The 27,446-nt window shown below is 42.4% G+C and overlaps 1 protein-coding gene across 3 annotated transcripts in view; it reads left to right on the top strand.

Annotated features, from left to right (window-relative positions):
- Positions 1–10,370: 10,370 nt before the first annotated feature.
- The window catches only part of LOC108509086 (Kv channel-interacting protein 1), a 165,062-nt gene continuing 147,986 nt past the window's right edge, over positions 10,371–27,446 (top strand). The window contains exon 1 of one of the 3 annotated variants that reach the window (XM_017838344.1): positions 10,371–10,442. Coding sequence is in view for 1 of the 3 variants with exons in the window: in XM_017838340.1 (XP_017693829.1) it covers positions 25,746–25,845 (100 nt within the window). In the remaining 2 variants the exon portion in view is untranslated. Of the gene's footprint in view, positions 10,443–25,513; positions 25,542–25,636; positions 25,846–27,446 lie in introns of those variants that run through there. The other 2 variants (XM_017838347.1, XM_017838340.1) reach the window with 2 other exon arrangements.

The raw sequence follows: 27,446 nt of genomic DNA, 5'->3' as shown, positions 1-27,446 counted from the left end.
AATTACTAATGACTAGAATGGCCAAATTCCTTGTCCTTGTCATGATTCATAATAACGCTACTAGCCGTGTTAACCTTTAACCCATGTATTCTTAATAAAGTAACAAAAATTCGTCAGAGACAGGGTTGAAAACATACAGCTCGTGACCATGAAACAGAATTATGAGTAGTAATACAGAGAAAGAAGAGCAATATTATGAAAATATGAGCTGTGGCATAAAGGGAGAACAATCCTCTCTGTTGAGAGCAGCTAAAGAAGCTGTAGAGAGATTTGATGAGCAAATTTATGAATAAATAAAAAAGGGGGGAAATTGTAATAGATTAGTAGTAGTAAAGTAATTTACTCATCAAATTAGTAGTAGTAATAGTTGTAGTAATTTACTCTTTTAATAGTATTGCATGTTATATTTATATATATTTGTAATCAAGGTTCTGTTAAGGCAGGTGGACTGTAAATTACAGAATGGGCAATTAATCTGTCAGTACTATAAGCTGATAGTCCTGCAGCTGCAGTTTCGAAGCTGATAAAACAAGTTGTTATGTCTTACTGAATAAGTCTTTTGTATATTGTCTAAAAGTGTACGCTTGAAGTAACGAAGGGAAGGACAAGGATCAAAGGGTCAAGAACGAAGACGATAAAAAGTATCCAAGATGGACATCTGGAAGAGACTCACACAGTAGGCCTCAAGGACTAAAAATTACCTAAGACTATGGAAAGGGAAGTACCTGGCAACTAAAAGCGAGCCTGCAAAAGAACCAACCAGAACCAGACTTGCGAACTCGGATCCAATAGAAGGATAACAAGTGACTATGGGAAGGGAATTGACAATGGTATAAAATACACTGCTTTTGTCCACTGCTTTGCTGGCCGTGTGTGGAGCAGGGGTCTCCCCGGCAGCCCAGCGCGCTGTTTTGCTTATTTGCAATTTATATAAATCTTTAATAACTTTTGCTGCTATATTTTAGCCTAAGTTTCAGTTTACTTATAACAGAGATATTATAAATCAGAATAACAATTTAATAAAATAATACAATAAGTACGATTATACAGACAAACAACTGGTTTTAACCCACAAAACCCAAATATATAACCCAGCACCCTGGGGCATGAACAGAGTGTTCTTTGGGCCCCCTGAGTCCAAAGTAAAAAGAGAGGGGAAAACCTGTTGGTGAGACTGCTGTTGCAGTCTGGTTGAAAAGTGGTGCTTGCAGTCCAGTCCAGAGTGGTGGTCTGCAGTCTGGTTGAGAGCGGTGGTCTGCAGTCTTGCTCTGGATCCCACGAGTGGTAAAAAAGTTCCAAGACTCCAAGATTATATATTCTCCAGTTCAGGCAGGAATGCTCAGTACTTTCCTCAGGGCGGGGAGTTTCACAAAGGCCTCTTAACACCTACTTTGTAGCCTGAGGAATCAGACTGTTCTGGGCAGAGGGTGTGAATAGTCTATTGAAAACAGTTTCTGGGAAATAGCATGGAAGGCTATAGAATACACAGTTTTGGGTTACACCCATCCAGTGATGAACTGGTCTCAGTTGTCCTAACTAGGACACATAGGAATACCCATTTACCTAAATGCTTTTCTGACTGGGTTTAACCACATGGAATAAAACCTATCCTGTAGTATTTGCAGCATTTCTCTTTGTTATAGTGGGCTGTCTGCAGTGCTGAGATGAAGTGTGTGTTCATCACATCATGTGTGCCTGTTAAACTGGGTAGTGCCTGGACTCCAGGACAGTTTTTTGATTCATTCCTGCTCCCCAGAGTGCTCTCAAAGCTAAAGATGTTCATTGGCTGTGTTAGTGGTTAGACGTGAATGACAAAATTTTCCTAATTTCCTCTAAACTGTGAGTAGTTAATTCCAAAGAAGTCAAGTATGGAAAGAGCTGCTTTGCTGCGCTTGCATAAAAGCTAGAATTTGCTGGGGGTGATCCTTGCTGCCTTACTCGGAGCTTAAAACAGACAGGCAGAGGGTATCTGGGGACTCTGAATCAAAAATTTGTTCAGTAACTACCATCAAAGAGGACTTCATGGGGTAGCTGAAAGGTTGCCTGTGGATCCCTGTGTCTCTAATGTATCACAAAGTTCCCTGAGATGGACTGTATGGCTGATATCCACTTCTTTTTTGTATGCTAGAGCAGCTGACACCAGGCCTGCTTGTGGCAATGGCCAAGCACGGTTTGCATGTACATGTGTGGAGTACTAAAATATCAAATTACTCTGTGTATCTATATCTATCTAAGGTAACGGTTTTAAATCCTTATAAATCTTATATATCCTTATCAATCTTCTGCTCTCCCAAAAGGAGAGAAAAAGGTTCTGTAAGATACTCCTTAGGAAGGGACCAATGAATATTTTCAAGGGTCCTGACTTGGATGTCATTCCAGTGCTGCGTTAGACAAAAGAGGTCATAGAGCGAAAGCCATAAAGGGACCTTGGGAGTGCTGCCAGCTGCTGGCACAAATGGCCTCTTAGAATATTTCTCTTCTTCCTACATCCTCAATTTCAAGAGCTATCCTTTTATCTCTTGGCAATCTGATCCAGTACACATTCATATCACTTGTTACATGTCAGTGCACTCTCCACTGTTCTCCTCTTTTACCCCAGTCCTTTCTCCTCCATGATCGCTACCCTTCCGTACTCACTAGAAGGAACTCTGACTTAAATCCTGCTGCTGCCAGGGATCAACCTGGTGCAGGAGGTGTCCTGTGGCTGGGACAGGCACTGGGATGTTCTTATCACTTTTCAGCAACCCATTGCCTGTTGTTACTTTTAAGGGTATAAATTCAATAATGCAAATAAGATGGAATGCTTATGACTATATTTACATGTTTTAACATGCATCGACTTTATTTAAATGGAAGTTATAAATGCTTTGACTTTGTGCAAGGTTGTGGTATGAAACAAGCTTTAAAGAATTCTCTTGGCTGGAGCTGGCATCTCCCTGGGCCACAGGCCATCAGCCTTGACTGCTCCAGCTTGATGGCACCTAGAGCTATGTGGGGCTGAACTCTCTGCCTTTTAGCTCTTTCCTGTCATTATCTGCATTGCATTGACTGGGGAGATAATTAAAACAAAAGAAAAACAAAAAGAGAGAGCTCTTGGGTGCTCCTACCTGCTGCTTCTTTGTCTCTAGCTTCCACATTTCTGTTTCTGGCTTCTACCTGTTGTGGCTGTGCCAATCCCACTGTTGCCTGGCCCTGAGCAGGGACAAAGCACTCTCCCAGTGAGGCCCTGTGGGGCACAGACACTCAATGTCACCCCTGCCCCTGCAGGAGTCACCTGACCTGGGCTGGGTGAGCAGGTTGTCCCTGTCCCTCTCCCTGCCCCTGGGTGAGCAGGCTGTCGTGTCCCTGTCCGTGGGTGAGCAGTCTGTCCCTGCCCCTGACCCTGTCCCTGCCCCTGTCCCTGGGTGATCAGGATGTCCCTGTCCCTGGGTGAGCAGTCTGTCCCTGACCCTGTCCCTACCCCTGCCCCTGTCCCTGGGTGAGCAGGCTGCCTCTGCTCTTGCTGTGGGAGGCGCAGAGGTGCTGCTCTGCTCAGTGTGCGTGCTGGGAGTCCATCTCACGCTTCTCTGCTGTCCTCCACTGAGGCATAATTGCTGGTGTGTGTGTATTTAGGATTGGGCACAAGTGTGAGTTTCTGTAGGAAGAAAGACAAGGTTTTTCAAGAATTGTACATATAAAGACCCACGTTTATGTGTGCACTGACATAACGTTAATGCAGGGTTGTTGTCCAAATAGTCCCTTTGAAATTTTGAGTGTTCATGTGAAAAGTCAATAAAGCACAAATTGGGGTCTTTTATGCACAAGGAAAGGAGGAGAATTCCTCATATAGGTAAACCTAAAGTTGTACAGTTATCACCATTTTTCTCTTTCTTCCTGCAATTCTCATTCCCTGCATTTCTGTGCTGCCAGGGCACCGTGTGCGGGACTCCTGTCTTTGTGTGTGACACAGTGACAGCAGGTGGCAGCAGGATCCTGCCGGCTCTCGGCATTAAACCATCCACAAGGTACAGACTGGGAACCTCAGCAGACTAGGAGAGGGGCAGGTGAAAAGGTGAGAGCTGCAACGGCGAGTTTCTGTTTCAAAGCTCACTGAGCCCGTTGTTGCACCGGGAATCTACGGGTGTTTCCACTGGATCTGCATTGACCGGCAGCGCTGGACACCCACCAGCCTGGTGCCGTCACAGCAGGATGGAAATGGAGTTTGGGGAGAATGGCATTTCCGAATGCAGGCTGACTGTGTCTCTTGCTTTTGCCTCCTGGCAATGGTATCAGTACCACTAGGGGGGGATAAGAGACTTTTTAGGCTTATATTAGATATTCCTTCCCACTTATTTTACTTATTCTGGTCGGGCCCTCCAGCAGTGTTTACTGCAGCCTATGTGAGTTGGTGTATCTGGTGGTTGGAGTGTCCAGTGGTGCCCCCTGTCACAGCTCTGCCCCCAGGAACCTGCCAGACAAACCACACCCCAACAGGCCTTTTCCTGTCACCTTTTGAAGGTAGTGCCTGCAACACCAGTGTGGCGGCAAAATGTTAAAGTGGACTGTAGTGGATTGACCATGGCTGGACGCCAGGTACCCACCAAAGGTGCTCTAATACTGCCCTCTGCATCTGGACAGAGGAGGGTTCTGAGTTAAGGACGGGGAGAGATCACTCACTGATCACTCACCGTGACTGAGTCACGGGCAAAACAGACTCGAATTGGGGATATTAGTCAAATTTATTGCTAACAAAGTCAGAGCAGGATAATAAGAAGTAAAATAATTCTTACAAACACCTTCCCCCACCTCTCCCTCCTTCCCAAGTTCTACCTCCTCCTCTGCAGCAGTGCAGGCAGACAGTAATGAGGATCACAGTTCATCACAAGTTGTTCCTGCCACTGCTCCAGTGTGGGCTCCTCTCTCCACATGTCAGCAGGTACCTGCCAGAACCCTGCTCCAACACAGGCCTCCCACAGGGTCACAGCCTCCTTCTGGCATCCCCTGCTCCAGCGTGGGCTCCTCCCCAGACTGCAGGGGGGTCTCTGCACCCCCGTGGACTCCATGGGCTCAGGGGCACAGCTGCCCCACCATGGGCTGCACCAGGGGCTGCAGGGGAACCTCTGCTCCAGGGCCTGGAGCACCTCCTGCCCCTCCTTCCCCACTGACCTTGGTGTCTGCAGAGCTGTTCAAATGTTCTCATTCTGCTCTCCTCTGGCTTTCTCTGCATTTCATCTGCACAATAACTTTTTTTACTTCTTAAATATGTTATCCCAGAGTTGTTACTGTCATTCCTGATTGGCTTGGCCTTGACCAGTGGCGAGTCTGTCCTGGAGCTGGTGGCACTGGCTCTGCTGGACATGGGGGAAGCTTTTAGCAGTTTCTCACAGAAGGTACCCATATATTCCCCCCTGCTACCAAAACCTGGCCATGCTAACCCAAAGCATGGAGTAATTTAACTCCATCGATGGGGAGGGCAAAAGAATAGATAAATTTCTCTGTTGTCTTTCATCCATCCCTGAGCTGACTGGCTCAGTACAGCTCTCAAGACAGGGCAATGCTGTCCTCATCATGGGTGGAGCACTGAGATGGTGGTTTTGGTAAGTTAGAGTGACCCAAACCATGTCAGAAGCATGTGGCCAGTCAGTGCTAGTCAGTGCTTCCTCACACTGGGGGACCTCAGTGCTCAGCAGCAAAGGAGGCGTTTCCCTGCCAGCTGCTCCTGTCCTACTGCAGATGCTCAGGCCTCAAAGACACGGAGTTCCTTTTTGTAGTGTGTAGCATTTGCAGCTGGATTTGGCAGCTCTGAGAGACTGATTATTTAGGACACTTCTGATAGCATACAAATGTATTTTTATTGTCTAAGAATATAGAAACTAATGTGTTTTAATCTGAAGTCCTTCAGTATCTCATTAACTAAAGGGTAAGAAAGTTTTGTATCACATTAGGGAAGCATTTCCAGTGCTTTCTGAATTATGAATTCTGAATAATCTCTCGATATATTTCATTTTTCATAACAGCTGGTCCAGATGTCCTTTTCATAATCATAGAATCATAGAATGGCTTGAGTTGGTAGAGACCTTAAGGATCATCTTGTTCCAACCCCCTGCCATGGAGAGTGACACCTTCCACTAGCCCAGGTTGTTCCAAGCCCCATCCAACCTGGCCTTGGACACTTCCAGGGATGGGGCAGCCACAGCTTCTCTGGGCAACCTGTGCCCGGGCCTCACAACTTTCATAGTAAAGAATTTCTTCCTAATATCTAATCATGCCCTCTGTCAGTGTGAAGCCATTCCCCTCTGGTCCTGTCACTACATGCTCTCATAGTCTCTCTCCATTTTTCTTGTTGGCTCCTTCAGATACTGAAAGGCCACAATTAGGTTACCCTGAAGCTTCTCTTCTCCAGGTTGAACAACCCAAATTCTCTCAGCCTTTCCTCACAGCAGAGCTGCTCCATCCCTCTGATCATCTTGGTGGTATCCTCTGGACTTGCTCCACAGGTTGATGCCCTTCCTGTGCTGGGGACCCAGAGATGTAGGCATGCTCGGAATTTATTGTCCGTCTGGTCAAAAGATTATTCTATCTTCCATCCTCCTACTAGGGTATAGTTATTGCTCAGTATTTGTCTAAACAACATTGGGAGAGCCTCCAAGAACCAGGTTCTGTAGAGCAGTGAAATTAGTTATTTGTTTTTCATGCTATTGTGTGTATATATGTGTATATCTCCTTTGTAAAGATTTCAGCTCTTATACGGCCTCACACACATGCTGCAAAAGCATGTGACTGAGGGAGATGCCACTAAATTCTTCTTTAGGTTATAGTATTTACATTTCCTCTTCAGAAAGGCCTTTAAACTACTCTTGAATAATATAATGTTTACATTCTCCTTTTCAGAAAATGGCAGACAATATTTATTTTTTATACTATAAGAAAAATAATCAAAAGACTGTCTTCTCTGTAGTGTCATTCTTGTTGACATGTCAGTGGCATGCTGAATCTTATAATTTAATGATAGAAAAATACCCTGGAAGTGTATAAGAGAATGATGTGAAACAATATTTTCAATGGAAGATGGACAAACTAATGTCAGGTATCATGGGCTTCTGCAGACTTTTCCTTATTAGTAAATTGCTTATCAGTTTATGCACCCACTACCCGTTAAGTTGCTGCCTTCATAGTATCACCTGTAGTGTAGAGTGGAGACCCTGTGTGTGGAACTGTTACCTGGAGTGTGGAGTGGGACAACCATTCATGGCGTTACTGCCCTGGGGATTGATGCAGCAACATCCTGTGCTGTGGGGTCTAAGTCACCTCGGTGCACTGGGCAGCCAGTGGGGTTAGAAATCTCTGAATATTATGAAGTCTGAGGTGGTATATTTGAGTTGGAATGGCAGCCTGCTACCCAGCTTGAGAGAGGCTCTTCTCATGATGCTTAGTAAACCACCATTAAGGAATTTACTGTGCTTTGGCAAGTGGAAAAGATGTTTCACTCAAATGTTTTTCACCCAAATCTCATTCTGTAAAGAAAACTGCTGGGACACTGATGTGAGGACATTGCTTTAAAAGCTCACCTGACTTCACTCAATAGTTTGAGGTCCAAGTACTTGCTTCCATGCTAGGAACAGAAGTTCTCCCTGTGGCTGTTGGCTTTTATCTTTCTATTTCAAAGATCAGTGAAAAGTGTACAAACCCTGTCTTTCTCAATATGCTCAGCCTTGCACTCAGTCATGTTGTTTGAAACAATGCAGAAATAGTCTTTTGCATTGTAAAGCAGCAGGAGAAGGGAAAGCTGGGGACAAGACTCAATGAGCACATAAAACAGTACTTTGTAATAACAAGAAATGCAGCAGATATGTTTTGCCCTTTGACAGTGCAACCTCTTGTAATTAAATTATCAGGATGAAAAAAAACACTCAATTATTTAAGGACTGGAAAAAAAGTACAGTTAAATAAATAACTTGAGAGATTTCTGTTAAGTTTGAAATTGTAATCCCAAATTTGTATGTTGTTTTCTTGCAGGTAAGTCTGGATTAGTCTGTCTGAACTGTGCAGTTTGGAAATCTAAGTGACCAAAGTAAGCCTTCTTCAAGCTGTTTCAGCCTGTTAACAAGGTCAGAGTGTTGTCTTTATTTTTGAGCTCTAATACTTTAAATTAAAATCAAAATGGAATGGATAATGTAATTGCAGAATGCTATGGCTATGCAGACACAGTCGATCTTTATGTCGGCTCTGAATGTTAATAGAACAAATGCATTCACTGGTCCATCCTTAAACCAAGACTGAGTTGGGACAATATGAAATAATCACATTATTGACATTGTAAAGGCTAATACAGCTTTTATACTATTTTTCATTGATCATTTAAATGGATTCTTTACTTATCAGAGATTGCCGGATACAAAACTTTCAGTGCCTGCTCTTGAGTAGAGCTAACAGGTCATACTCAGAAAAGCTTACTTTGTGGATTGTTCAGAAATAATAATCTTTTGTTAATGACCTGGCAGTAGGACCTTGCTAGAAGTCAGTAAAGTGCTGCTGTTGGACTGGCATGCTCTGCTTCCCCTGTAACACATACTCTGTCACATGCCTGCTAGAAGTAAACCTCTTTCTTTTGCAAGCTTCCCAGCAATGGAATGAGCAGGCTCCACTGAGGCATTGTCATCTTTATTGTATCAGAGTTGAAAATTATTTCCTTTCAACATTTCTTCCTCCTTTTTCTTCTCCAATTATCTCCAGGAGCAATTATATTCATCTCCTGTCAAATCCTAGTGTTGTCTGTTGTCATAGTTTGAAATTGGCCCCCCTTGAGAGTTCGAGGGGCTCAGAGGTGATTGGGTGCCAGGGCACTGTTCCCTGGAGAGCCAATCACTGTCCATGTTGTTCGCTTCTGCTCAAAAATCATATATCACCGCACCAGAAACGGTTGGCAGTGCAGTCTTGGTTGTTTTGCTGTTGGTGTCTGCTGCGTGTAGGTGGACAAGGACAGGGGGTGGCTGGGCTCCTTCTCTTCCCCTCCGGGGGGGAGAGGGGAGCCCTGCGACCCCCAACTCAGCCTTTGGCTAGAATTAGGTCAGCATTTGGAGTGTGTGCTGTGAAGGAAGAGATTCACAGCACCTGAGGTAAGAGGGAGGAGGCCAGGCCTTCTTTCCCCCCCTGCAGCTGCGGGACACTTGGGACAGTACATAACTGAACCGAGCTGCCTGTGGCCAAGGCTAGGGGGCTTTTTTTCCCCCCACTGCATTTAGGCTGGTGGGGGGTGGATTTTGAGGCTCAGCACTTGAGCAGAGCCAAGTGGACGGGCTGATAAAATCAGCTCGGTGCTCCGGAGAAGAATCCCAGGCGAAATTGGAGAGGCTCGGGAGCTGCCTGCTGAAGCTGAGCGGGGGCAGCCAAAAACTGACTTAGAGGAATGAAGACTCCAGGACACGTACGCTTGATAAGCTGCACTGCAACAGCTTACGAACCGAGGTGGGACACCGAGAGGGAGAGATCACCAGCAGCAGGAGAGCAAGGACTCAAAGCTATCTTCTCGGACTTCATGAGGAGGAGAGACTACAACAAACAAGTGCTGGACTTGGTGAGGAGGGAGTGTTCAGGAGCCCAGAACACTCCCACGGCAGACTGTGTTACATATCAGCCTTAAAGGCTGCTCCTGGACTAAAGTTAAAGGAGGGGCTTGAAAGGACTGATTGATAGTAATGTAATATATATAGTTGCCTTTAGTTTGTATAGTATTTATTTGTGTAAATAAATGTATATACTTCCCCCTTCCCCTACAGAAGCCTCTGGCCTGAAAGTTTCTCTCTGGTGTTAGGATAAATTGCTGAGAAGGGGTGAGGGAAGCTTGGAGTTTAGATTTCTAATGTGGTTCAAACTGTGACTTCTTTACAAGTCTGTGAAAGACTGTTGTCCTAATCTATGATTCCTGTGCGTGTACCAGTAACAAAAATCTTTCAGCAACATTTCTGTGCACCCATGTTGTAGTATCCCTTGAGATCAATGCTGTTGTGGTACATAATACATGTTCCCTGAGAGCTGTGTGTGCATTTGAAAAATGTTCACTATCCAAATACAATTTTTTTCATATTTCAACTAGACACTCTAAAAGCTACTGAGTGTCCTCAAATTAACTGATTAGTTCTGAACCACTTTAACTTTCATGCATTTGGTTATCTCATTTCAATAACTATTCAGATCAGGCAGCAAAATGTTATATGAATACTAAGAAACTTCATATGCTTGCCTTTTTGCCTTTCCTTTTTCCTTTCCCTTTCACCTTTTCTGTTCTCTTTTCCCTTTCTTTCCCTTTCTGTTGACTGTTGTTAGGAAAGCTTTTATCAACTGAGAAAAGGAGCCATATGTTCTTTACAGCTGTATCACCACTACCCTTTTGAGGATGACATATCAAGGAAGTATTTTCCCGTGCTAGCAAGTGCCTCCCTTCTGGAGTGAAGCTGAGATTCGAGGTTAGCAAAATGTGTTACTAGATTCACACATGCTATATTTCTCTCTCTGAATGTATTTTTTTCTCCTGAAAGATCCTAGTCACTTTGGTCATGCTCACCCATCTCTTTGGACATCCTAGACATAACAGCTTCAATACACATTCATGTCCACTTGTGAACACCTTCTTGATACCAGTTTTATATCTCAGCTTGTATCCTGCACTTTCTATAGAATAACTCATTCACCAAAGAACGTGAACCACTTTAAGGTTGATCCTTTTGAAGCCTTTTGATTCCAACTTTCCATTTTTGGCTTTTGAAATTAGTTTGGTTTCCAATTGGCTGAGCAGATTCTTTTCCTACGCAGGAATTATCAGCCTCTAACACATGCATGTACCATTGACTCTGTCAGGGCATCTGATACTTCTTGCATTTTTAAACTGGATATACTGAGCTCATGCCTTAGGTACCCAGCTGTATTCCCCTTCCACATTCCTTAGATCCCTTATCAACCTTGGGTTGGGGAGTTCTGCAGAAGGAGCTGTTTCCACACTCCTTAAAAAATTTATTCATTGCTTCCAAGGGCAATAAGCATCACTTTGAACCAGGCACACTGCACATTATCGATGGAATAAATACGCTGTAGCGTAACAAAGCTGTGTAGTGTATTTTAAGGAACTCTGGAACTATTAATGGAAGAAGAATTGGATGTGAAAATACCATCCCTCATGTCTCATTGCTATGAAAAGCAGGTTTGTATTTCAGCATTTTTCTTTGAAATGTGTAAATGCCTCTTTCAAGGGTTTTTAGATGTGAATATGGATACTGCCAAATAAAAAATAAAATAAAACCTTAAAAATCAACATCTTCTCTAGTCTAAGTTAAAAGCAGCATTTTGGAAAGGAGCTGCAATTTAAAGAAACATATGAAAAATAACTTACTGTAATTCCACTTAATCCAAAATTAATATTTAGCTCATATGATCCTTCCACTGGCTGCAGGAATGATGCTGAGGGTTTAGGAGAGAAGTTAAAAGGGAATGGTTTTAAAATGCTGTCCAGATATAGCCAGCATCTGCCCTGGCATATCTCAGAACATAGCACTATGGAAGATTTCATCAGGTTTTAGGATTTCGTTTTTAAAAACTACCTCTTCTGTAAGCCTCACATAAGGAGCAGTATGCCTTTGTTGCCCTCGGGCTAATGATCATATACAAAGAAAAATATTCTGCCTTAAAATAAAATGAATCCTAACCTCCAGCAGATGAGGACTGCAGTTCTCTTCAGTAATGACTAGTTTGTGTGGTGTCTACAGAAAGCTGCACTCTCAATGTAAACCTTGCTAGGCTGTGAAACAAGGAGCACTGGGGAGTCCTTTCTATGAAAGAGAACTGTTATGGGAAGCGTCTCCTACAGCTCAGCTGGTGGTCTGTGCTCAGAGGATCACTTGCAGTATTGTGCTCCTAAATGGACTGCAACAGCTTTTGCTTTGTGATTTATACCTTCATGTTGATGTCAAAATCCTCCTTGCCATTGTTTTAGTAGAGAAGAGGAACAAGACAGAGCCTATTGCTCTTGGAAAATGTAGGAAGGAGAGGTTTGTGATTAGACTTTTGATTGGGCAGGTTATTAGGATAACACTAGTAGAAAAACAACAAGGAATTCAGCAGAGAGAAGGGGTGGAGAGCACTTGTAGTTTTGAGATATTTGTAACTTTAGGATGAGAAATTGGTACATTTCTTAAATTTAATATCAAGTCAATATTTATATTTACAATATTTGTAGTATTTATTGGGGGGGGATTGGAACTAGATGACTTTAAAATCCTTTCCAAAGCAAAGCATTCTGTGATTCTGTCATTTTGTGAAAGGCTGGGCTGTGTTTATCCACAAAGAGAATTCTGATTGTGCGAGATATTTGCGCTGTTCTTGAGCGAATGTACTACAGAATGTGACACGTAAAAATGCGTTTTTGAACATAGTCTTAAATGTATTTGTTTGGGGTTTTGGGATTAGTGGAGGAGCTGTGCAGGGGGTACCTTCAATTTCAGTCTTGCCTCTTAATTAGGCACAGCGCAATGCAAGACATTCCGTGGAGTGGGATGTGACCTAAAAGGTGTTTTTAATGAGTAACTGAGTATGCTAGACACTTGTGCAACAGAAATTGCTAATATGATTGGGAGGGGAAGAAAACAAAAGTCGTAAGATTAAAACTATACTTATTTTTCTTTAAACTTTGTAGTTCTAAAACCCAAATGGCACTTGTCTCTGATAAAGCAGCGATGGTAGTTTAGCTATAGTTCTGTTTATTGCACTCTTTCCCTTGCCACAGTTCTCCACATGGGCCAGGGAACTGATTATGCTCATATTCAAGTATAAAGGTTTCTCTGAGTTTGAAAGAATTGAAATATGACTTCTGTGTTTAATTGATGGAACTGTTTGCTCACCTTTAGCATACAGACAGAATACCATGCTCTTCCTGCCATAGAGTTGTATATTTGGCTGGTATGGTCGTGAAAGCACAGATATGATGGAAAATGCTGAAGAACAGAGTGTCTTAAATCTCCTCTAAGCAGGCTCAGCTACTCTGGCCCTTGAAATGCCAGTCAACTCCCTGAAGACTTTCTAGGTGAAAAATCATACTGATACCACTTTCACAGATGTGCTATGAGCAGCAGAAATGTTTCAGTCTTAAGTTGAAATATAAAGTGATCAACTTTAGTAAAAACACAGAGGAAACCTCAGGCTGCTCCTGTTTTTCTGCACTTTGATGGCTGAGAAAGAAGCTTATTGCCCCTGAAACAAAACTTTTATCTGTAGTTTAATGACTTACCCCCTGAAGCTAAGGCTATTTAGTGTAGTTAAATTCATTGTGAAACAGGCTGTGGAGGAGAAGAACAGGGCCTTTTTGATTATTTGTGAAGATTTATTTTGCATTATTTCTCACTGTTCATTTTCCCTTTAAAACAGCTCCCTTGAGTCAGAAAAAATCCTGATGGGAGAATTCTCCCTAAGTTTCTTTTTTCTCTGTACTGCTGATGCTTGTACCAATGATGGAAAGTGGTACACCATCAGGTGTTCTGGATAACCCACCCATTTCTGAAGCCTGCAATATGGGTATGGCAGTTAAGTGTCTGAAAGACAGAGGATGTCTTAAGATTTCTGTAAAGTAATTTATGTAAAGATTGAAGCTTTTTATTGAAACTCTGTTTCACCATGTATTCTTCAAACATTTTCTTTCCTGAGGTGAAAGTTGAATGCTCAGTAGCCATGTATGTATTGAGGAGTACACAGGCTTTTAAATAATGTCTTATTAGTGCACAGATGTGTATTAAGTGCCATTTCATGAACATGGGCCCAGCTCAGTTCTTGTCAAACCCACAGACAAATCTGGTTAGTTCTGAAGCACTTTTTCTGGTGTTTGTGGTAATGTAAAATTGCAAATATCTGTAGCCTTCTCAAGCTTAGTTCAGATTTTACAGAACTTTAGTCCTATCACAAGGACTGTCTCCTGTGTGCCAAAAGAATGGCAACATCCATGCAACCAACAGATATATGTATCTGTGATATTTGAAAACTTGCAGATTACAGTCCATCTGCTTTCTAATTCAGTCCTGTTATTTCCTGAAAAAACCGAGCACAGCTACACATTCACTGATGCCACTCAAGCTAGTAGGAGTGTCTGCATTACCAACATTTTGCTATTGGGATGTTGTTTGACAGTGAAAAGAGAAATATTTTACACCAAGCAAAGTGTTGTGTCTTGTGACTAGGAAGTGTGGCTGTAAGGCAGGCTGTCTGTGAAGTCTCAGGCAACAGGTACATTTTTCTGTTCCAGATAGACTCATGCATGTACAACACCAGCTTCTTTTGCCTGTTTTCAACTGGCTCCCAGCTGACTTCAGCCCCACAATTCAATTAATTTACATTTTTTTCTTCTTAAGCAGAAGGGCCTTAAGAAAGGATGTATTTGTCCTGTCCCATGGCAGTGTATTGCATTTTGTGTGTTCCAGTTTCTCATCAGTAACTTGTTTCTTCCTGTAGCAATTTTTCGATATTATCCCAGTGTGCAGATGATCATAATTTTTCTCTATGTAGGTCCATATTTCATCTCTCCTTGTTTGTTAGAACCATAAATAGTCTAGTATAATAGACTATTAGAATAGTCTAATAGAATAAATTGCCACTGTGATGAACTCATCACACCAAAAACTTATTTCCTAATTCTATACAGTTTTTCTAGGTCTTCTGGATGTCTGTCTCTGTACGCCTCAGAGATAGTTGCCCCAAAGCAATTGTTTTGTGATGGATTTGATCTGAGCTGAGAAGCATTAGTAGGCCCTATGCATTATCTACATTCTTCAGGAAAGTTTATTTGTTGATAAGTCTCCTAAATATAAGCACAATATATAGAAGTGTTAATCTTTGGCTCCCAATATTCAGAAGTATATTTTCACTCTGAGTTTACAACATGTTAATAATTTAGTCAGGACCATGGAATGTCACTTGACCTACTAGAAAGTTATTAGTACCTCTAGAGGGTTGAGGCCAACTAATGCTTTGGGAAGAGAAAGTGGAATTTCCTTTTTAATTCATTAAGAATTAATAAATGCATGAGGGAGTGGGGGAGTTTAAAGGTAAATGTATCACCAAGAAAAACTGTATGGCATAAAAGGAAAGCTGGAAAAGCAATTCCATCTCCTATATTAATTGCTGTTGGGTTACACAATGGTTGGTAGTTTGCCAGCTCTCTAAAGCCTGTTGAATTTGCTTTTGGAGATGAGAAGATTAAATTTGATTGTTTTCCCTTTCCTGTCACCTTGTCTTTATAAACCTTTCTCTTTCTGTTGTCTGTTGTGAATCAATAAATGCTGTTGTTTTAAGAGTGAACCCTTCTTTGTTAAGGAGGAATTCTAGGAAATTTAACATTACACAGTTCCCCCTTGTGGGAAGTAGTGAGCCTGAAAACTGGGTACCTCAGTGGTCCTGGAGCTCAACATCCCTTTGTCTTTCTGTGTCTTATTGCAGGTGTCCTCCCAACTACAGTTCCTCTGTAAAATACATGTAAAATATGGTTACCATATTTGCATAGTTTTAATTCAATGTTCATAGAGACTGGGTGTGGTGGTTTGACCCCCCCCCAAAAAAAAAAATCCAATCTCCAAGCTTCCCCCATCTTCCCACAATTTTACCTCAACACTGAAGAGAAACTTTCAGGCAGGCACACCTCTGTAGGGGGAAGGGAAAATATATATGCATTTATTCCTATACAAATAAATACTGTACAAACGAAAAGCAACTATATATATACAATATTTCACACTTCTATCATCCCTCTGAGCCCCTCCCATAATTCAGTCCAGGAGAAGCCCTTAGGCTGATAGGTAAACAGTCTTTCTCTCATTGGAGTGTTCAGGGAAAAGGGTTTCTCTGATCCACCCCTCCACCAACCTCTAGCTCTTTACTGAAGTCTCTTCTTCCTCACGAAGTCCAAGAAGATAGTTCTAAGTCTGTGCTCCTTGGCTCCGTGCCAGTCTCTTATGTGTGACTCTGTTCCATAGCTGCTGTAGTTTTCCATTTTGGTAGCCACGTCTAAATCCAATGTAGGCACCTCCAAACCTGCCTCGGTCCGTCTCAGTTTCGCCTGGGGTTTTTTTCCCCTGGCACCGAGCTGCTTTCATTATCAGCCCGTCCTCTTTGGCTCAGCTTAAAAATACTAAGCCTCACATCCCCTCCTACTTACAGTGAGAAAGAAAAGCCCCCGCTCAGCTTTTGCTACAAGCATTCGATTCAGTTATGAACTGTCCCGAGCTCTGCAGTCTGGCTGAAAAGGGGGGGTGGGAAGAGGGCCTGGCCTCCTCACAAGGAGCTTGCCTCTCTCTCTCCCCCTTACCTCCAACTGTTGTGAGTCTCTCTTCCCTCACAACACACACTCATTCTTACATGTTGCCTTCAGCCCTAGCTTGGCCAGGGCTGTGGGGGCACCCCTCAGCTACTCTCTCTCACACACTCACTCAGACACAGCAGCAGATTGCCTCTGCCAACTCTGCCAACTCACTTCTGGCAGTTGTGATATCCAATTTCACAGGAGTGAAAAAAGAACAGCTGCTATTGGTCTTCCTGGCCGGAATCTCAACTGGGATTAACCATTTCTAACTCAGGGTCCCCTGGGGGAAGAAGGAAGAACCTCTTACCCCAGGACACAGGAGAGCAAGAGTTTCCATTGACGCTTCCGTATTTCAAAGCACATCCAGCACAGCCTGGGACAAGACGAGAAGGAGTGAGTCAGCCCTTTGAGACTGCTCTCAGAGAGCAAATGATCTCAGTGAAATGCATTGTTAGTGCTCTACGTCAGTTAGTGCCAATTTCTGCCAGTATTTCAGGAAATCTTCATTAACTCAGATACAGAGTACTCCAGCAGCAAGATTCTGGGGGTCTAAGTGTAAGCCTTGCCTGCATATGAAAATTATGATCAGACCTACACTTTCCTCTGGCACTACTTCATCCCACTATTTTCAGTTATGCTTTGTAAACTTCCACAGCAATTCCTCTCCCTCCTTGATATTTATGCCCTTTCAATGTAAAGGACAGTTAACACCTTTTCCTGAGTCGAGTTGTAATTATTTTTTTTAATCTGTCTCTACAAGTCATCTCTAGCAGCCCTGTGAATGCAATCTTGTCATTCCTGCAGATGTACAGGATCAGCTTCTTGGCTTCAGTTTTGCTGAAAACTGCTCGGGGCCATGATGGTGCAATTACTGTGTGGTAGCTGAGCCCAAGATATGAATTTTGGTGACCTGCTGGGTTGCAGAAGGCATATTTCAGTATTTTCTGCATAGCTGAATTTACAGCTCTAATTTCTGAAAAGACAGAAGAGAAAGGAAAAATTCACCGAGTTAGTCTGAAATAGTTTCCTTACTCAGCAATTCTAATAGAAAATGGTGTAAGAGAAAGAGTGCTTCCATACTTGAGACAAACCAGGCAGCTTTCAGTGCAGTCAACATGTCAAGGAGCATATTGTGTCTCCATTTCTTAAATGCCTTGTCTGGAGTTATGACAGATATCTGGTAACACAACAGACTGCCTTCAGACACGAGATATGTCTTTGGAAATGCTGCTTCAAAACCAATGTAGTGTTCCTTCCATTAATATAAAACCTTTCCAAAGCTCTCAGTGTACATTATCTGACATGATATTGGCTAAAGTTACTATTTTAGAAAGCAGTGATCAAATGTAAGATTTGATTCCTTCAAGAAGGATTTTGAAATCTCCAATGAAATTGAATCAATGGGAGTTGCAGTAGGTCTGGAAGCTTTGCTTCAGGCCCTAGTTCTGCTGCTCTTAATGGTGACATTGTAGACACAATCTTGGTTCTCATCAAACCTTTGAATGAGGTAGGTTTGAATAGCTGGTATAGACATCTCCCTAATGAATGGTGGAGACCTTGGAAAGTAGCTGGAGAGCTGAGTGAATGTCCCCAGGATGTGCACAGCAGGGATGGTGGTGGTGGGGAGTCCCCTCCTGCCCTACTGCTAAGCTGCAGTTACCTCACCTGAGGGCTGGGAGGGAGGAGAAGGAGAAGGTGTCATACGGTGGGCTGAGCCTGCAGGCTGCTGCTTGCTGCACATCCCCATGGCTACAGATAGGAGGATGGCAGGAGAGCAGTGGAGCTGACACCCAGCACCACAACCAGGGCTGGAAACAGAGGCACCCCTGGCCAGTGACTAAAATGAACTCGTGTTTTAATGCTACAGATAGCAGCTCCTTTGGCTTATAGCACACATGTGGATGGAAATTGATACATTGTGTGTGAAAGTTTGCAAGATGGTTTGTCTTCAGGCATAATTCTCATTTTTCCTCTCAATCATGACTTTGTCTTGATGATTTTTTTCCTCATTATAATTAGAATTTAGAAAGTAAGGTCAACTGGCCTACTAACACTGCCATGTACTTTTAAAAATGAATGGCAAAATCTGCAGATCAGATGTGATGGCCAAGCTCCAAATTGTCCCTGGAAGGAGTGTGGGGCAGTGTCCCTGCAGCTCTTGGCAGGCGCACTGCTCCATCGGTCACACAGTCAGCCATGTGTTCCAGCTGCAAGCCAAGGGTAGGATATAGTCTTGTCCATTTTCTAAAATAAGACCAGGAAGGTGAGAGCTTCACTTAAGATTACAATTGATCTTGATTTTTTAGCAAACCTGTATGCTGTGCTGAGATAGGTGTGTTTTTTTTCAGGGAAGCTTCTTGAAATGGCTTCCTATGTGATAATCATAAATTGGGACTGAAATGTAAAAAAAGGCAAAATGTTTCCTTTCTTGGGTATCATATATGGCTTGTAGAGGCAGGAATGGCTCAATCCAGCTGTTCCTCTTTGTGTTTGATTAGAGGAAAAATTCTTCAAACTATAATTTCACCAACATTCTGAAAATTTGCTTTATTTTTTCCCTACTCTTCTGTGCACCACGTGGGTATTTTTCTCATACCATTAGCACCCTCTGTCTCCTTTTTGTAGCAGAGATTGACTGTGTTGGGTGTTTGGTACGCTCTCCATTGCCATGCAGTTGGGGGGTCTGAGACCTCTCTAAAGCTCCATCAGTGTAATATAGCCAATTTAACTAAAGCTTCAGGAAGGGAACGAGCATCCACAAGCAGTGCTTTTGCAAACAGCCCACATCGCTGACAGCTGTACGTGCCTGTGGTGGCTGTCTGTTTTAACTCTAATTTCATACTTTGTCTGATATGACAGGTTTTGATACAAGGAAGCACTTTTGTCACCCTTACAGGTTAATTTTTTACAGCGTGAGAGGTTCAGCTGCTTTCCATGCATTGTGTTATCTGTCCTCCTTGCTAAATCCAGGAGAGCAGAATGGCTTTGTCTGGGAAAGTTTATCTGTGAAACACTGAAATGTGAAAATACTGCCCTATTACCTAACGAATCCTGACTGTACTGTTTTGTTATACAGTGCATAAAACAGGAAAATGACAACTATTTTTTTTTAAGACTTAATTCCCATCTGCATTAGATTCTCACTGCATCCTTTTGTATGACATTATTAAAAAATAATTATAATGTTCTGTGTGAATTTTATTCATTGAATAATTTGGCCTGGAATTAATTCTTATTAGCATTTGAGAAAATACTGAGAGCATTAATAGAAATATTGAAAGAGCTGGAACTGACACATTTGCCTTAACAGAGCTGTATTTAAAAAAGATGTGCACACAAAGATACCGAGGCATAATGAAGCCTCCTACACACCACAGAATAAAATATTTATACCATAATCATGCTATTAATAAAAGGATAGCTCAGACAGCGTCTGCTGCAACAAAACTCAGCTGAGAGCCTGGTTACTGTCTAGAGGAGCAAACTAATGTAGGAACTGAGGAACAGAAGCATGTGGACTAGCTTGGGAATCCCTGTCCTGAATTAGCTGTGCAGCTGTGTAATATCCTAACTTTTCAAACAGTCTCACGTGGCAGCTGTCACTGTCCCCGTCTTTATTTCTGGTGTGAAGTGAAGGGCCAGGGAGCAGAGGGAAAATCTGCAGCCCTGCTTATGCTGCATCCCTGGTGGATCCCCATGAGTGATGGGGAGGGGTGTCTGCAGTGACTTTCTTGTTTCCAGTTGTTGTTGACTATAATTCTGAGACCGTCAGGAATGATTGGTCTTGATTAGAGCAGGGCAATCTCAGTGGCTTTGCTGTTGGTTGCTGCCCTTTTATCCTGGTTTTGGCCAGGACAGAGTGGATTTTCTTGCCATAGCTGTGAGGAGCTGGAGCCTGGAGCCATGTGGGCATGTCTGGGTTGTTAATCTACACCACCCATGTCACCCATGGGGGGCAGAATTGCAGGATTCTCACTTCTGGGAAGGATGGGGGGTGGTGGGCGAGGGTGGGGGTGGTGGGCATGGCGGGGCCAGGAGTCATCACCTTTACTCTCAGGAAGCCATGTGGCACCGGGTCAGATCATTGGCCTACATGAGCATTTTGCATGTAATCACCCTCTGTTATATACTGTTGTTATTAGTATTGTTGATGTTACTGTTAGTTTTCTTATGCCATTGCTGTTTCCAGTAAATTGGTATCCCAACCCATAATCTTTGCCTTTTGTCTCTCTCACTGGAGGGGGTGGGGGAAGAAGAGCGGCTGCATGGGGTTTAACTTCCAACTGGGCTTAAACCACAACACCTTATCAAAGTGCTGCTGCCAAACAGGTCGTCTTTTCCTCTTTGGGCTTGGCTCGGTTTCCAAGGTTTAAAGAAAGATAAGAAAATAGGAGGTTTGTATAGAGGAGAAATTACAGGTCGAAATGAGAGGAGCAGTTTATCTGTACTGTGAACTGACACTATGGGTCCAAATCTTAGACATGCCCTTAAAGGGTAACTGTACAGGAAAAGTTAACTAACAAATGGATACTGTCTTGGTGCTCTCATGATTGCTATCCCACTTCTTGCTGTCTAATGCACCTGTGAGTTTGCTTAGAGATCTCTCCTTGTTTGCTGGGAGCAGAAGGCTGATGTTTCTCACAAGCGTGGTGATGACACTGGCATGAGCCATTTATCCATGTGGTCCCAGTGTTACACCCAACATGTTACCTGCCAGACACATCTGGATGCCCAGTTCTGCACCAGTTCAAACTTTATCCAGCGTTGGAGCACTGCATGTGAGGATCTCCCAGAAAGTGTGCCAAGAGAAAAGCTGTCTGTAGCTTTGCTGTTTTTACCCATGCCTTTCTCCTCTTTCTCTCTCCCTTTTGTTCTGTCCTTCATGCATCTTAATTTTTATTTCATGCTGTGAAAACTATCTGTTTAACTGTGCTAATGAAGCAGTTGCTTAGGGCAAGCATCCACACCTCCAGGAATGCTGGATTTGGTGTGTGCATTGTAGTGGTAACAGAGTTTGATTTCCTGTTGTGCTGTGTCCCTCCATGTGCTGTGATGGCCTGGAAGTCCTGCTGAACAATTGCCCCCTGGCATTGCAACTGCCTGCTGGCCAGGCACCCAGCCTTCCTCCTTGGACAGAGAGGAGGAATGTGGGCAGCAGTGCCCACCACTGCACTGCATGAGCATGGCCGAATGGATAATCATGGATAATGGCAAGTGGATATTTTTCTCCCAGAACACTCCTGTGTTTCTTTGTTGACACGAGTGTTTTCCTGCACAGTGAATCACTGAAGCTCAAAAAAGAACAACTGAAAATTATATGGAAAGTTTCTTACAAATATGATCTATCGCTGTGAGGATGTAACGAACAGGGAACACACAGCCTGAAGCTTTGTTCTGTCGGCTCACTGAAGCGAAATAAGTTTTGATTGGAGTTTATTTGAGTAGATTCCTCTTCTCTCTCTCTCTCTCTCTCTCTCTCTCTGTCTTTCCCCAAACACATGATTACTGGTAGCTTGGGCTGGTCAGAGAACAGCTGGGAAGTACTCTGGGTTAAAAAATTGCTTTTATCTTTCTGAAAAAAGAGGAAACCTCACATTGCTTCCCGGTAGTAGGGTACAAGCAATCAATAATTCAGTAACAGAGGTGTCACAAGGGCAAAGCACAAGTCTCTTCTCTGCTTTCTAAGTGAGGGTGGGAGAGGCTCCCCCTGCTTGAAACTGTGACAGTGAGCGAGGACATCTCTCTGCTTCACATGGGCTAAAGCAGAACTTGGACTCTGCCTCTTGAATGCAAGCAGGGAGAATCATAGAATAATATGATTTGGGTTGGAAGGGGACCTTGAAGATCATTTAGTTCCAACCCCCTGCCGTGGGCAGGGACACCTTACAGTAGACCAGGTTGCTCCAAGCCCTGTCCAAGTGTCCTTGAACACTTCTGGGGATGAGACATCCTGTTCCAGGGCCTCACCACCTTCACCCCTAGATTTTTTTCCTAATATCTAATCTAAACCTACTCTTAATTTGAACCCATTCCCCCTTGTTCTGCCACTACATGCTCTTGTAAATAGTCTTGCCCCATCTTTTCAGTAAGTTCCCTTCAGGTACTGGAAGGCCTCAATTAGGTCACTTCAAAACCTTCTCTTTTCCAGGCTGAACAATCCAGTTCTCTGAGCCTTTCCTCATAGGAGAGGTGCTCTATCTCTCTGAGGGAGGGAGGATGCCTTGGCATGTCAAAGAGCTAGGCTGCTCTGGAAATGCAATTTTTGTTTAAAAAAAAGATCCATTTCTGTAGAACAGTTTTATTTTCTACAAAATAGATTTTTTAACAAGAAAAAGAAATTATATATTTGTTAATTGGTTATGTTGGTAGCTCAGCTGAGAGCAGCAGCAAACCAGAAAAGAGGTACAAGTGCACTGGACTATGAGAAATCCCCTTTCCAAACAGAAATAAGATTAATTTTGAATGCTTATTGGCATTACCCAGCTCATGTAACTTTTAATAGGAGCAGAGATTTTAAACCTGACCAAAATTAAGCTTAAGTTACTTTCTTCTTTTTACCCTCTGTCCTGGTCCATTTCCATCAGGCAGTCTTTCTTTTTTTTGATTTCTGTACTAAACCATTTTTCGTTGCTGTAAATTGTTATAACTTATGTCTGTACATACAGTACACCCTGGTCCTTGAGTCAAGAAAATCCCACACTGATTTCCCCAGCTACTTCCCCATGTGTAGTAGGGGGACCTTATCTCCTCCCACAGTTTGTAGGGGTTTCGTTTGGGAGGTTGGCAGATCCCCTAGTGTTGACCAGCCAAGTGGCTTCTGCTAAATTGGCATCTCAATGCTTCCATGTCCCATTACCTACCTCTCTTAACAGTCTTCAACAGTCCCTTAATACCTCTTAATCTTTCCGGAGGTTTATGGGTGATAAGGAATGTGATAGATCCACTCAATGCCATTTTCTTTGCCTGAGAGTTTATAAGGTTATTTTGAAAATTAGTCCCGTTATCTGATTCAATTCTCTCTGGGGCACTGTGTCACCACAAAATGTGTCTCTTAAGGCCTAAGATGGTGTTTGGAGCAGTGGCCTGGTTTACAGGGGATATTTCCAGCCAGCCAGTCATTGCCTCCACCATGGTGAGTCTGTAGCTCTTTCCTTGGCATGTTGGTGGCAGTGCTCCAATGTAGTCAGTTTGCCAGGTCTCACTATATAGAAACCCAGCCCCTGCCCTCTGTTCCAGGGAGATTTTACTCACATGGCCCTGCTTGACTGCAGCACATGTTTCACATTCGTGGATAACCTGTGTGATGGCATCCATGGTCAGGTCCACCCCTCGATCATGAGCCCACCTGGATGTTGCATCGCTTCCCAGATGTCCTGATGTTCCATGGGCCCATAGGCTATAAATAGCTCATCCTTCTGCTCCCAAGGATGAGATAGTCCACCTGAGCTATTCCTGTCTTGGCAGCCTTATCCACTTGCTCATTGTTCTGATGTTCTTCAGTGGCACGACTTTTGGCCATGTGAGCATTGACATGACTCACCCCCAGAGTTGCAGCAGCCCAGATAGGTTTACCCCTGTGTTGTCAGTGGTTCTTCTTCCATTGCTGCAGCCACCCCCACAGGGCATCAGCCCCAAACCAGGAGTCAGCATGGAAATACAGTACAAGCCACCAAAGGTGGTTTCATTTCCATGGTAATTGGATTTGATACTTCAGTAAATTCTTAACCTGCTCTCAGGAGGTTCAATGAGAATTTTGGTAAGGGTTGTGAGTTCCTCAAATGAAGTTCAATAATGAAGAGAAAAGAATAAGATTTATTATTGAATGGAGGTACCTGAGAGAAGCTGTAGAGGCCAATGATGTTAATTATAGGGAACTGATACTTATAAAATAGTAATACCTCAGAATACTTGTAAAGAAAAGAGCTTCACTCGGGCCTTTAGTGACACCCTGCTACACAGCAAAGCTTTGTTAAAGTCAATAAGAAAACAATGTACACCTTTCAAAAGAGTTTGTGGGACTGATTCTTCTATGAACAGCAACACGGGGTCCATTGTGCAGCTCAGGAGGGTCCACTGCCATCACACAGAGCCTTGGCTTAAGTCCTCACAACATAATCTCAGTGCTTAACGAAACTTTACAAGAATGCCCTAGGAGACATTAACATAAAGCATCAACTAAAGATAGAAGTACACAAATGGTTAAAAAAATAGTAACTGAAACAGTGAGCTGGATTTCAGGCTTTCAGATGAGTATTATTAATGCAATGGTTTAATAACTACAATTGCAATGTAAGTTTAAACTTTTACATAGGGCTAGATTGTCCCGAAATGAATTAGAAGAATAATGAGCGTGTTAAGTGATGTACTCAGAAGTCACAGCCATGGCAGACAAAATAACCAAAATTTACCAGAACAAAAGGATACAGGGGTCTTTTTTGTAATTCTGTGCATGTTTGGCTGCAAATCTGGACAGGTAAGGGAAGGTAAGTAGGAAGGACAGACAAGTGCTAATGGTTGCTATTAGGGGCCTCAGAATAAGATCCTTCAGAGAATCTGTTCCTAACTGTCACGCCTAAGGACTTGGATGTAATTTCAGTGTTTCTGAGTGCTCGGGACAGTGCTTCCTGAGGCAGAGCAGTCAGCTGCACGCAGTCCTGGCCATGGGCATACTGTATCCTCAATGCCATTTGTTGCCTTTCCTCACCTGGAACAACCATGGGAGCAGCAGCTGACCTGCACCAGGGGCAGTTGTTCACCATCTGCACAAGTCCCTGGGGCTAGGCAGCAGAAAGGAAAGGCTTTTATTTCCCACAGATCCCTCAAACTTAAACTGATTTCCCCCTAAAAAGCCTCTTTTTACCGTATTTCAGATGTTCCTAGATTCCTGTATTTGATGTAAAATGTGTTTGTAGTGTGGGAAAACAAGCTGTTCAAACAGATGGCTAACCTTGTGTAAGTGTATTCCAGTCTCTAGGGAAATACAGCAATAGGTCATCTTCTAAATGAAATGATTTTGCTTTGAGTTTTCTGAACTTCACTATCAAGCAAAGAATGTGTTTAGACTTTTTCCTCTGTGTTGTTAAAGGTCTCTCTAAAACTGTAATTCAGTGTGAAAAAGAAGCATACAATTTTACTAGATATCAAGCAGGAAATGCTAAACAAAGTGGTTACTGTATATTCTGTTGCCTTAGAGACTGAAACATCTGTATCCATGCAGGCAAGTGATGCAGACATGGTAAGATTTGACTTCCTTACATTCCTGTGTTCATCTGGCTGTCAATGGAAATGTTTTATGGTGCGAATATTCCAGGCTTCTTTAGCATTTGTATTTATCTGGTTGTGTGGCATGTCTTGGACTAGGAAGGCTTTTTAATTCAAGTCTAACTGAAATCAGGACGCTCCCTAAGAAAAGATGCTTTTACATAAATAATTTTTCAAGATGAACTTGGAGGGACTTGAAATGCTTTTTGTACTGGTGATAATTGTTGGATTTGTGAAGGCACTTGAACATCTAGGTCTCCTAGAAGGCAACTATGAAGGTAGGATGTTAAGAAATAGAAAATATTTTATTATGAAAGCCATTTGCTGCAGAGGCTTATACTTTAATCTGTACATGCATGTGCAGTGTTTGAGTATTGGGGGAGCTGAAAGGTAGCTTAAATAATTTTAAATGCTTTCTTTAGACAAATGAAATATATTTAAATGTCTGTATAGTATTGTAGCTTTCATTGCAACTCTGAAAATAAATGTGACATAATCTTAAAACATTCTTTGTTTATGTTTAAGATTGTTTCAAGAACTTCAGTACAGATTTGTGTGCTTTAGTAAACTGCAGCTTTCATCCTGAAACTCTGAATGAAAGAAAGGGTTAAGTTTATAATTATATCTTCTCAATTTTTTCTAATTTCTAGAAATGTCATGGCTTATTTTTAGCTCTTGGTTATTGTTAACAGAAAATCCAAAAACTTTACTAAGCTTATTTGGATGAATATTTCTGTCATAATCAGTTTAGCCCTCTTTCAGAATATTTATCTTTAGCAAATCTGTCTGGTCTTGCTCTCTACTCTCATGTACATTTTAGGAAAACATTGCTGATTGAAATGTAAATATGCTTTGTAGAAAATAGTTTGAGAGAGCTGACTGTGGAAGATATTTTAATTCTTGTTACTTGTCTGTTTTTATTAACAATGTAATTCATGTAGAAACATTAATATTACAGAAATTTCTATATTAAATAGAAACAAAAGGGATGAATTTTTAGACTGTGAGCTCTATAAATCAAAACGTGTCTGTGCAGATAGCCTCATTGTTTAATAGGAAGAGTAGATTTACAGTGTTCCTAAATGCTCCTGAATATGATATACATTGAACAGCTGCTTTTTATAGAAACTTGAGGGTCATTTTTCATGGTAAGCTAGAAGTACACAGGTTTTAAGAAAAACTTTCAGCTACCCACAGTTACAGAACAATTACTCCTTCTTCTTCAGAGCTCATGACAACCTGGAAAAGGCAAGCTTGCTGGCCTCATTAATTACATGACAACATTTGGTACTAGATTTGAAGAACCTTGGAGACTAGCAGCAAGTAGTAGAAGTAGAGGGGGAAAGTTACAAAACTTTTAGTTCATTGACTGTTTGCTTTATTTTAGTTCTCATGCATGTATCTGTTTCTCCTACTTCCTGCTGCTTTGAGCATTTTTCCTGACTTCTTATAGGTTTGGAAGAATGAAGAGGTACCTGGTGATGATTGGCACAAAGCATTTTGAAACTAGGACAGCAATGCAGATTGCTTAGCAGGTGCTTTACATACCAGCTCTAGCTTTTCCAGGGCTATCGAAATAATCAAACTGTGCAAGTTTGCAGAGAACAGAAAATCCATTTATTCTGGGCTTTGTCAGTTTTCTCTTTGCTTAATGAAGTCTGGCCACAGAAATTTGCTTCTTCCTAGGGTATCACACACTTGTGGAACATACACTGAGAGTGTAGATTTCTAAGGAGCATCATACTCTGTGAGTTCCACAGCATCAAGCAGTGCTATTAAAAATAATGGAAGTTAAAAGTAGTTAAAAATTTTTCTCACTAGAATATTAAGTGTAATTTCTTTGTATAACAACTAGCATGTAAGTGCGAAGAACTAACCT

This window comes from Lepidothrix coronata, unplaced genomic scaffold, assembly GCF_001604755.1.
Source record: "Lepidothrix coronata isolate B3197 unplaced genomic scaffold, Lepidothrix_coronata-1.0 Scaffold332, whole genome shotgun sequence".
Classification (NCBI taxonomy): Eukaryota; Metazoa; Chordata; class Aves; order Passeriformes; family Pipridae; genus Lepidothrix; species Lepidothrix coronata.
Note: the sequence above shows the minus strand (reverse complement) of the source record. Positions and strands in the feature narration are given on the sequence as shown.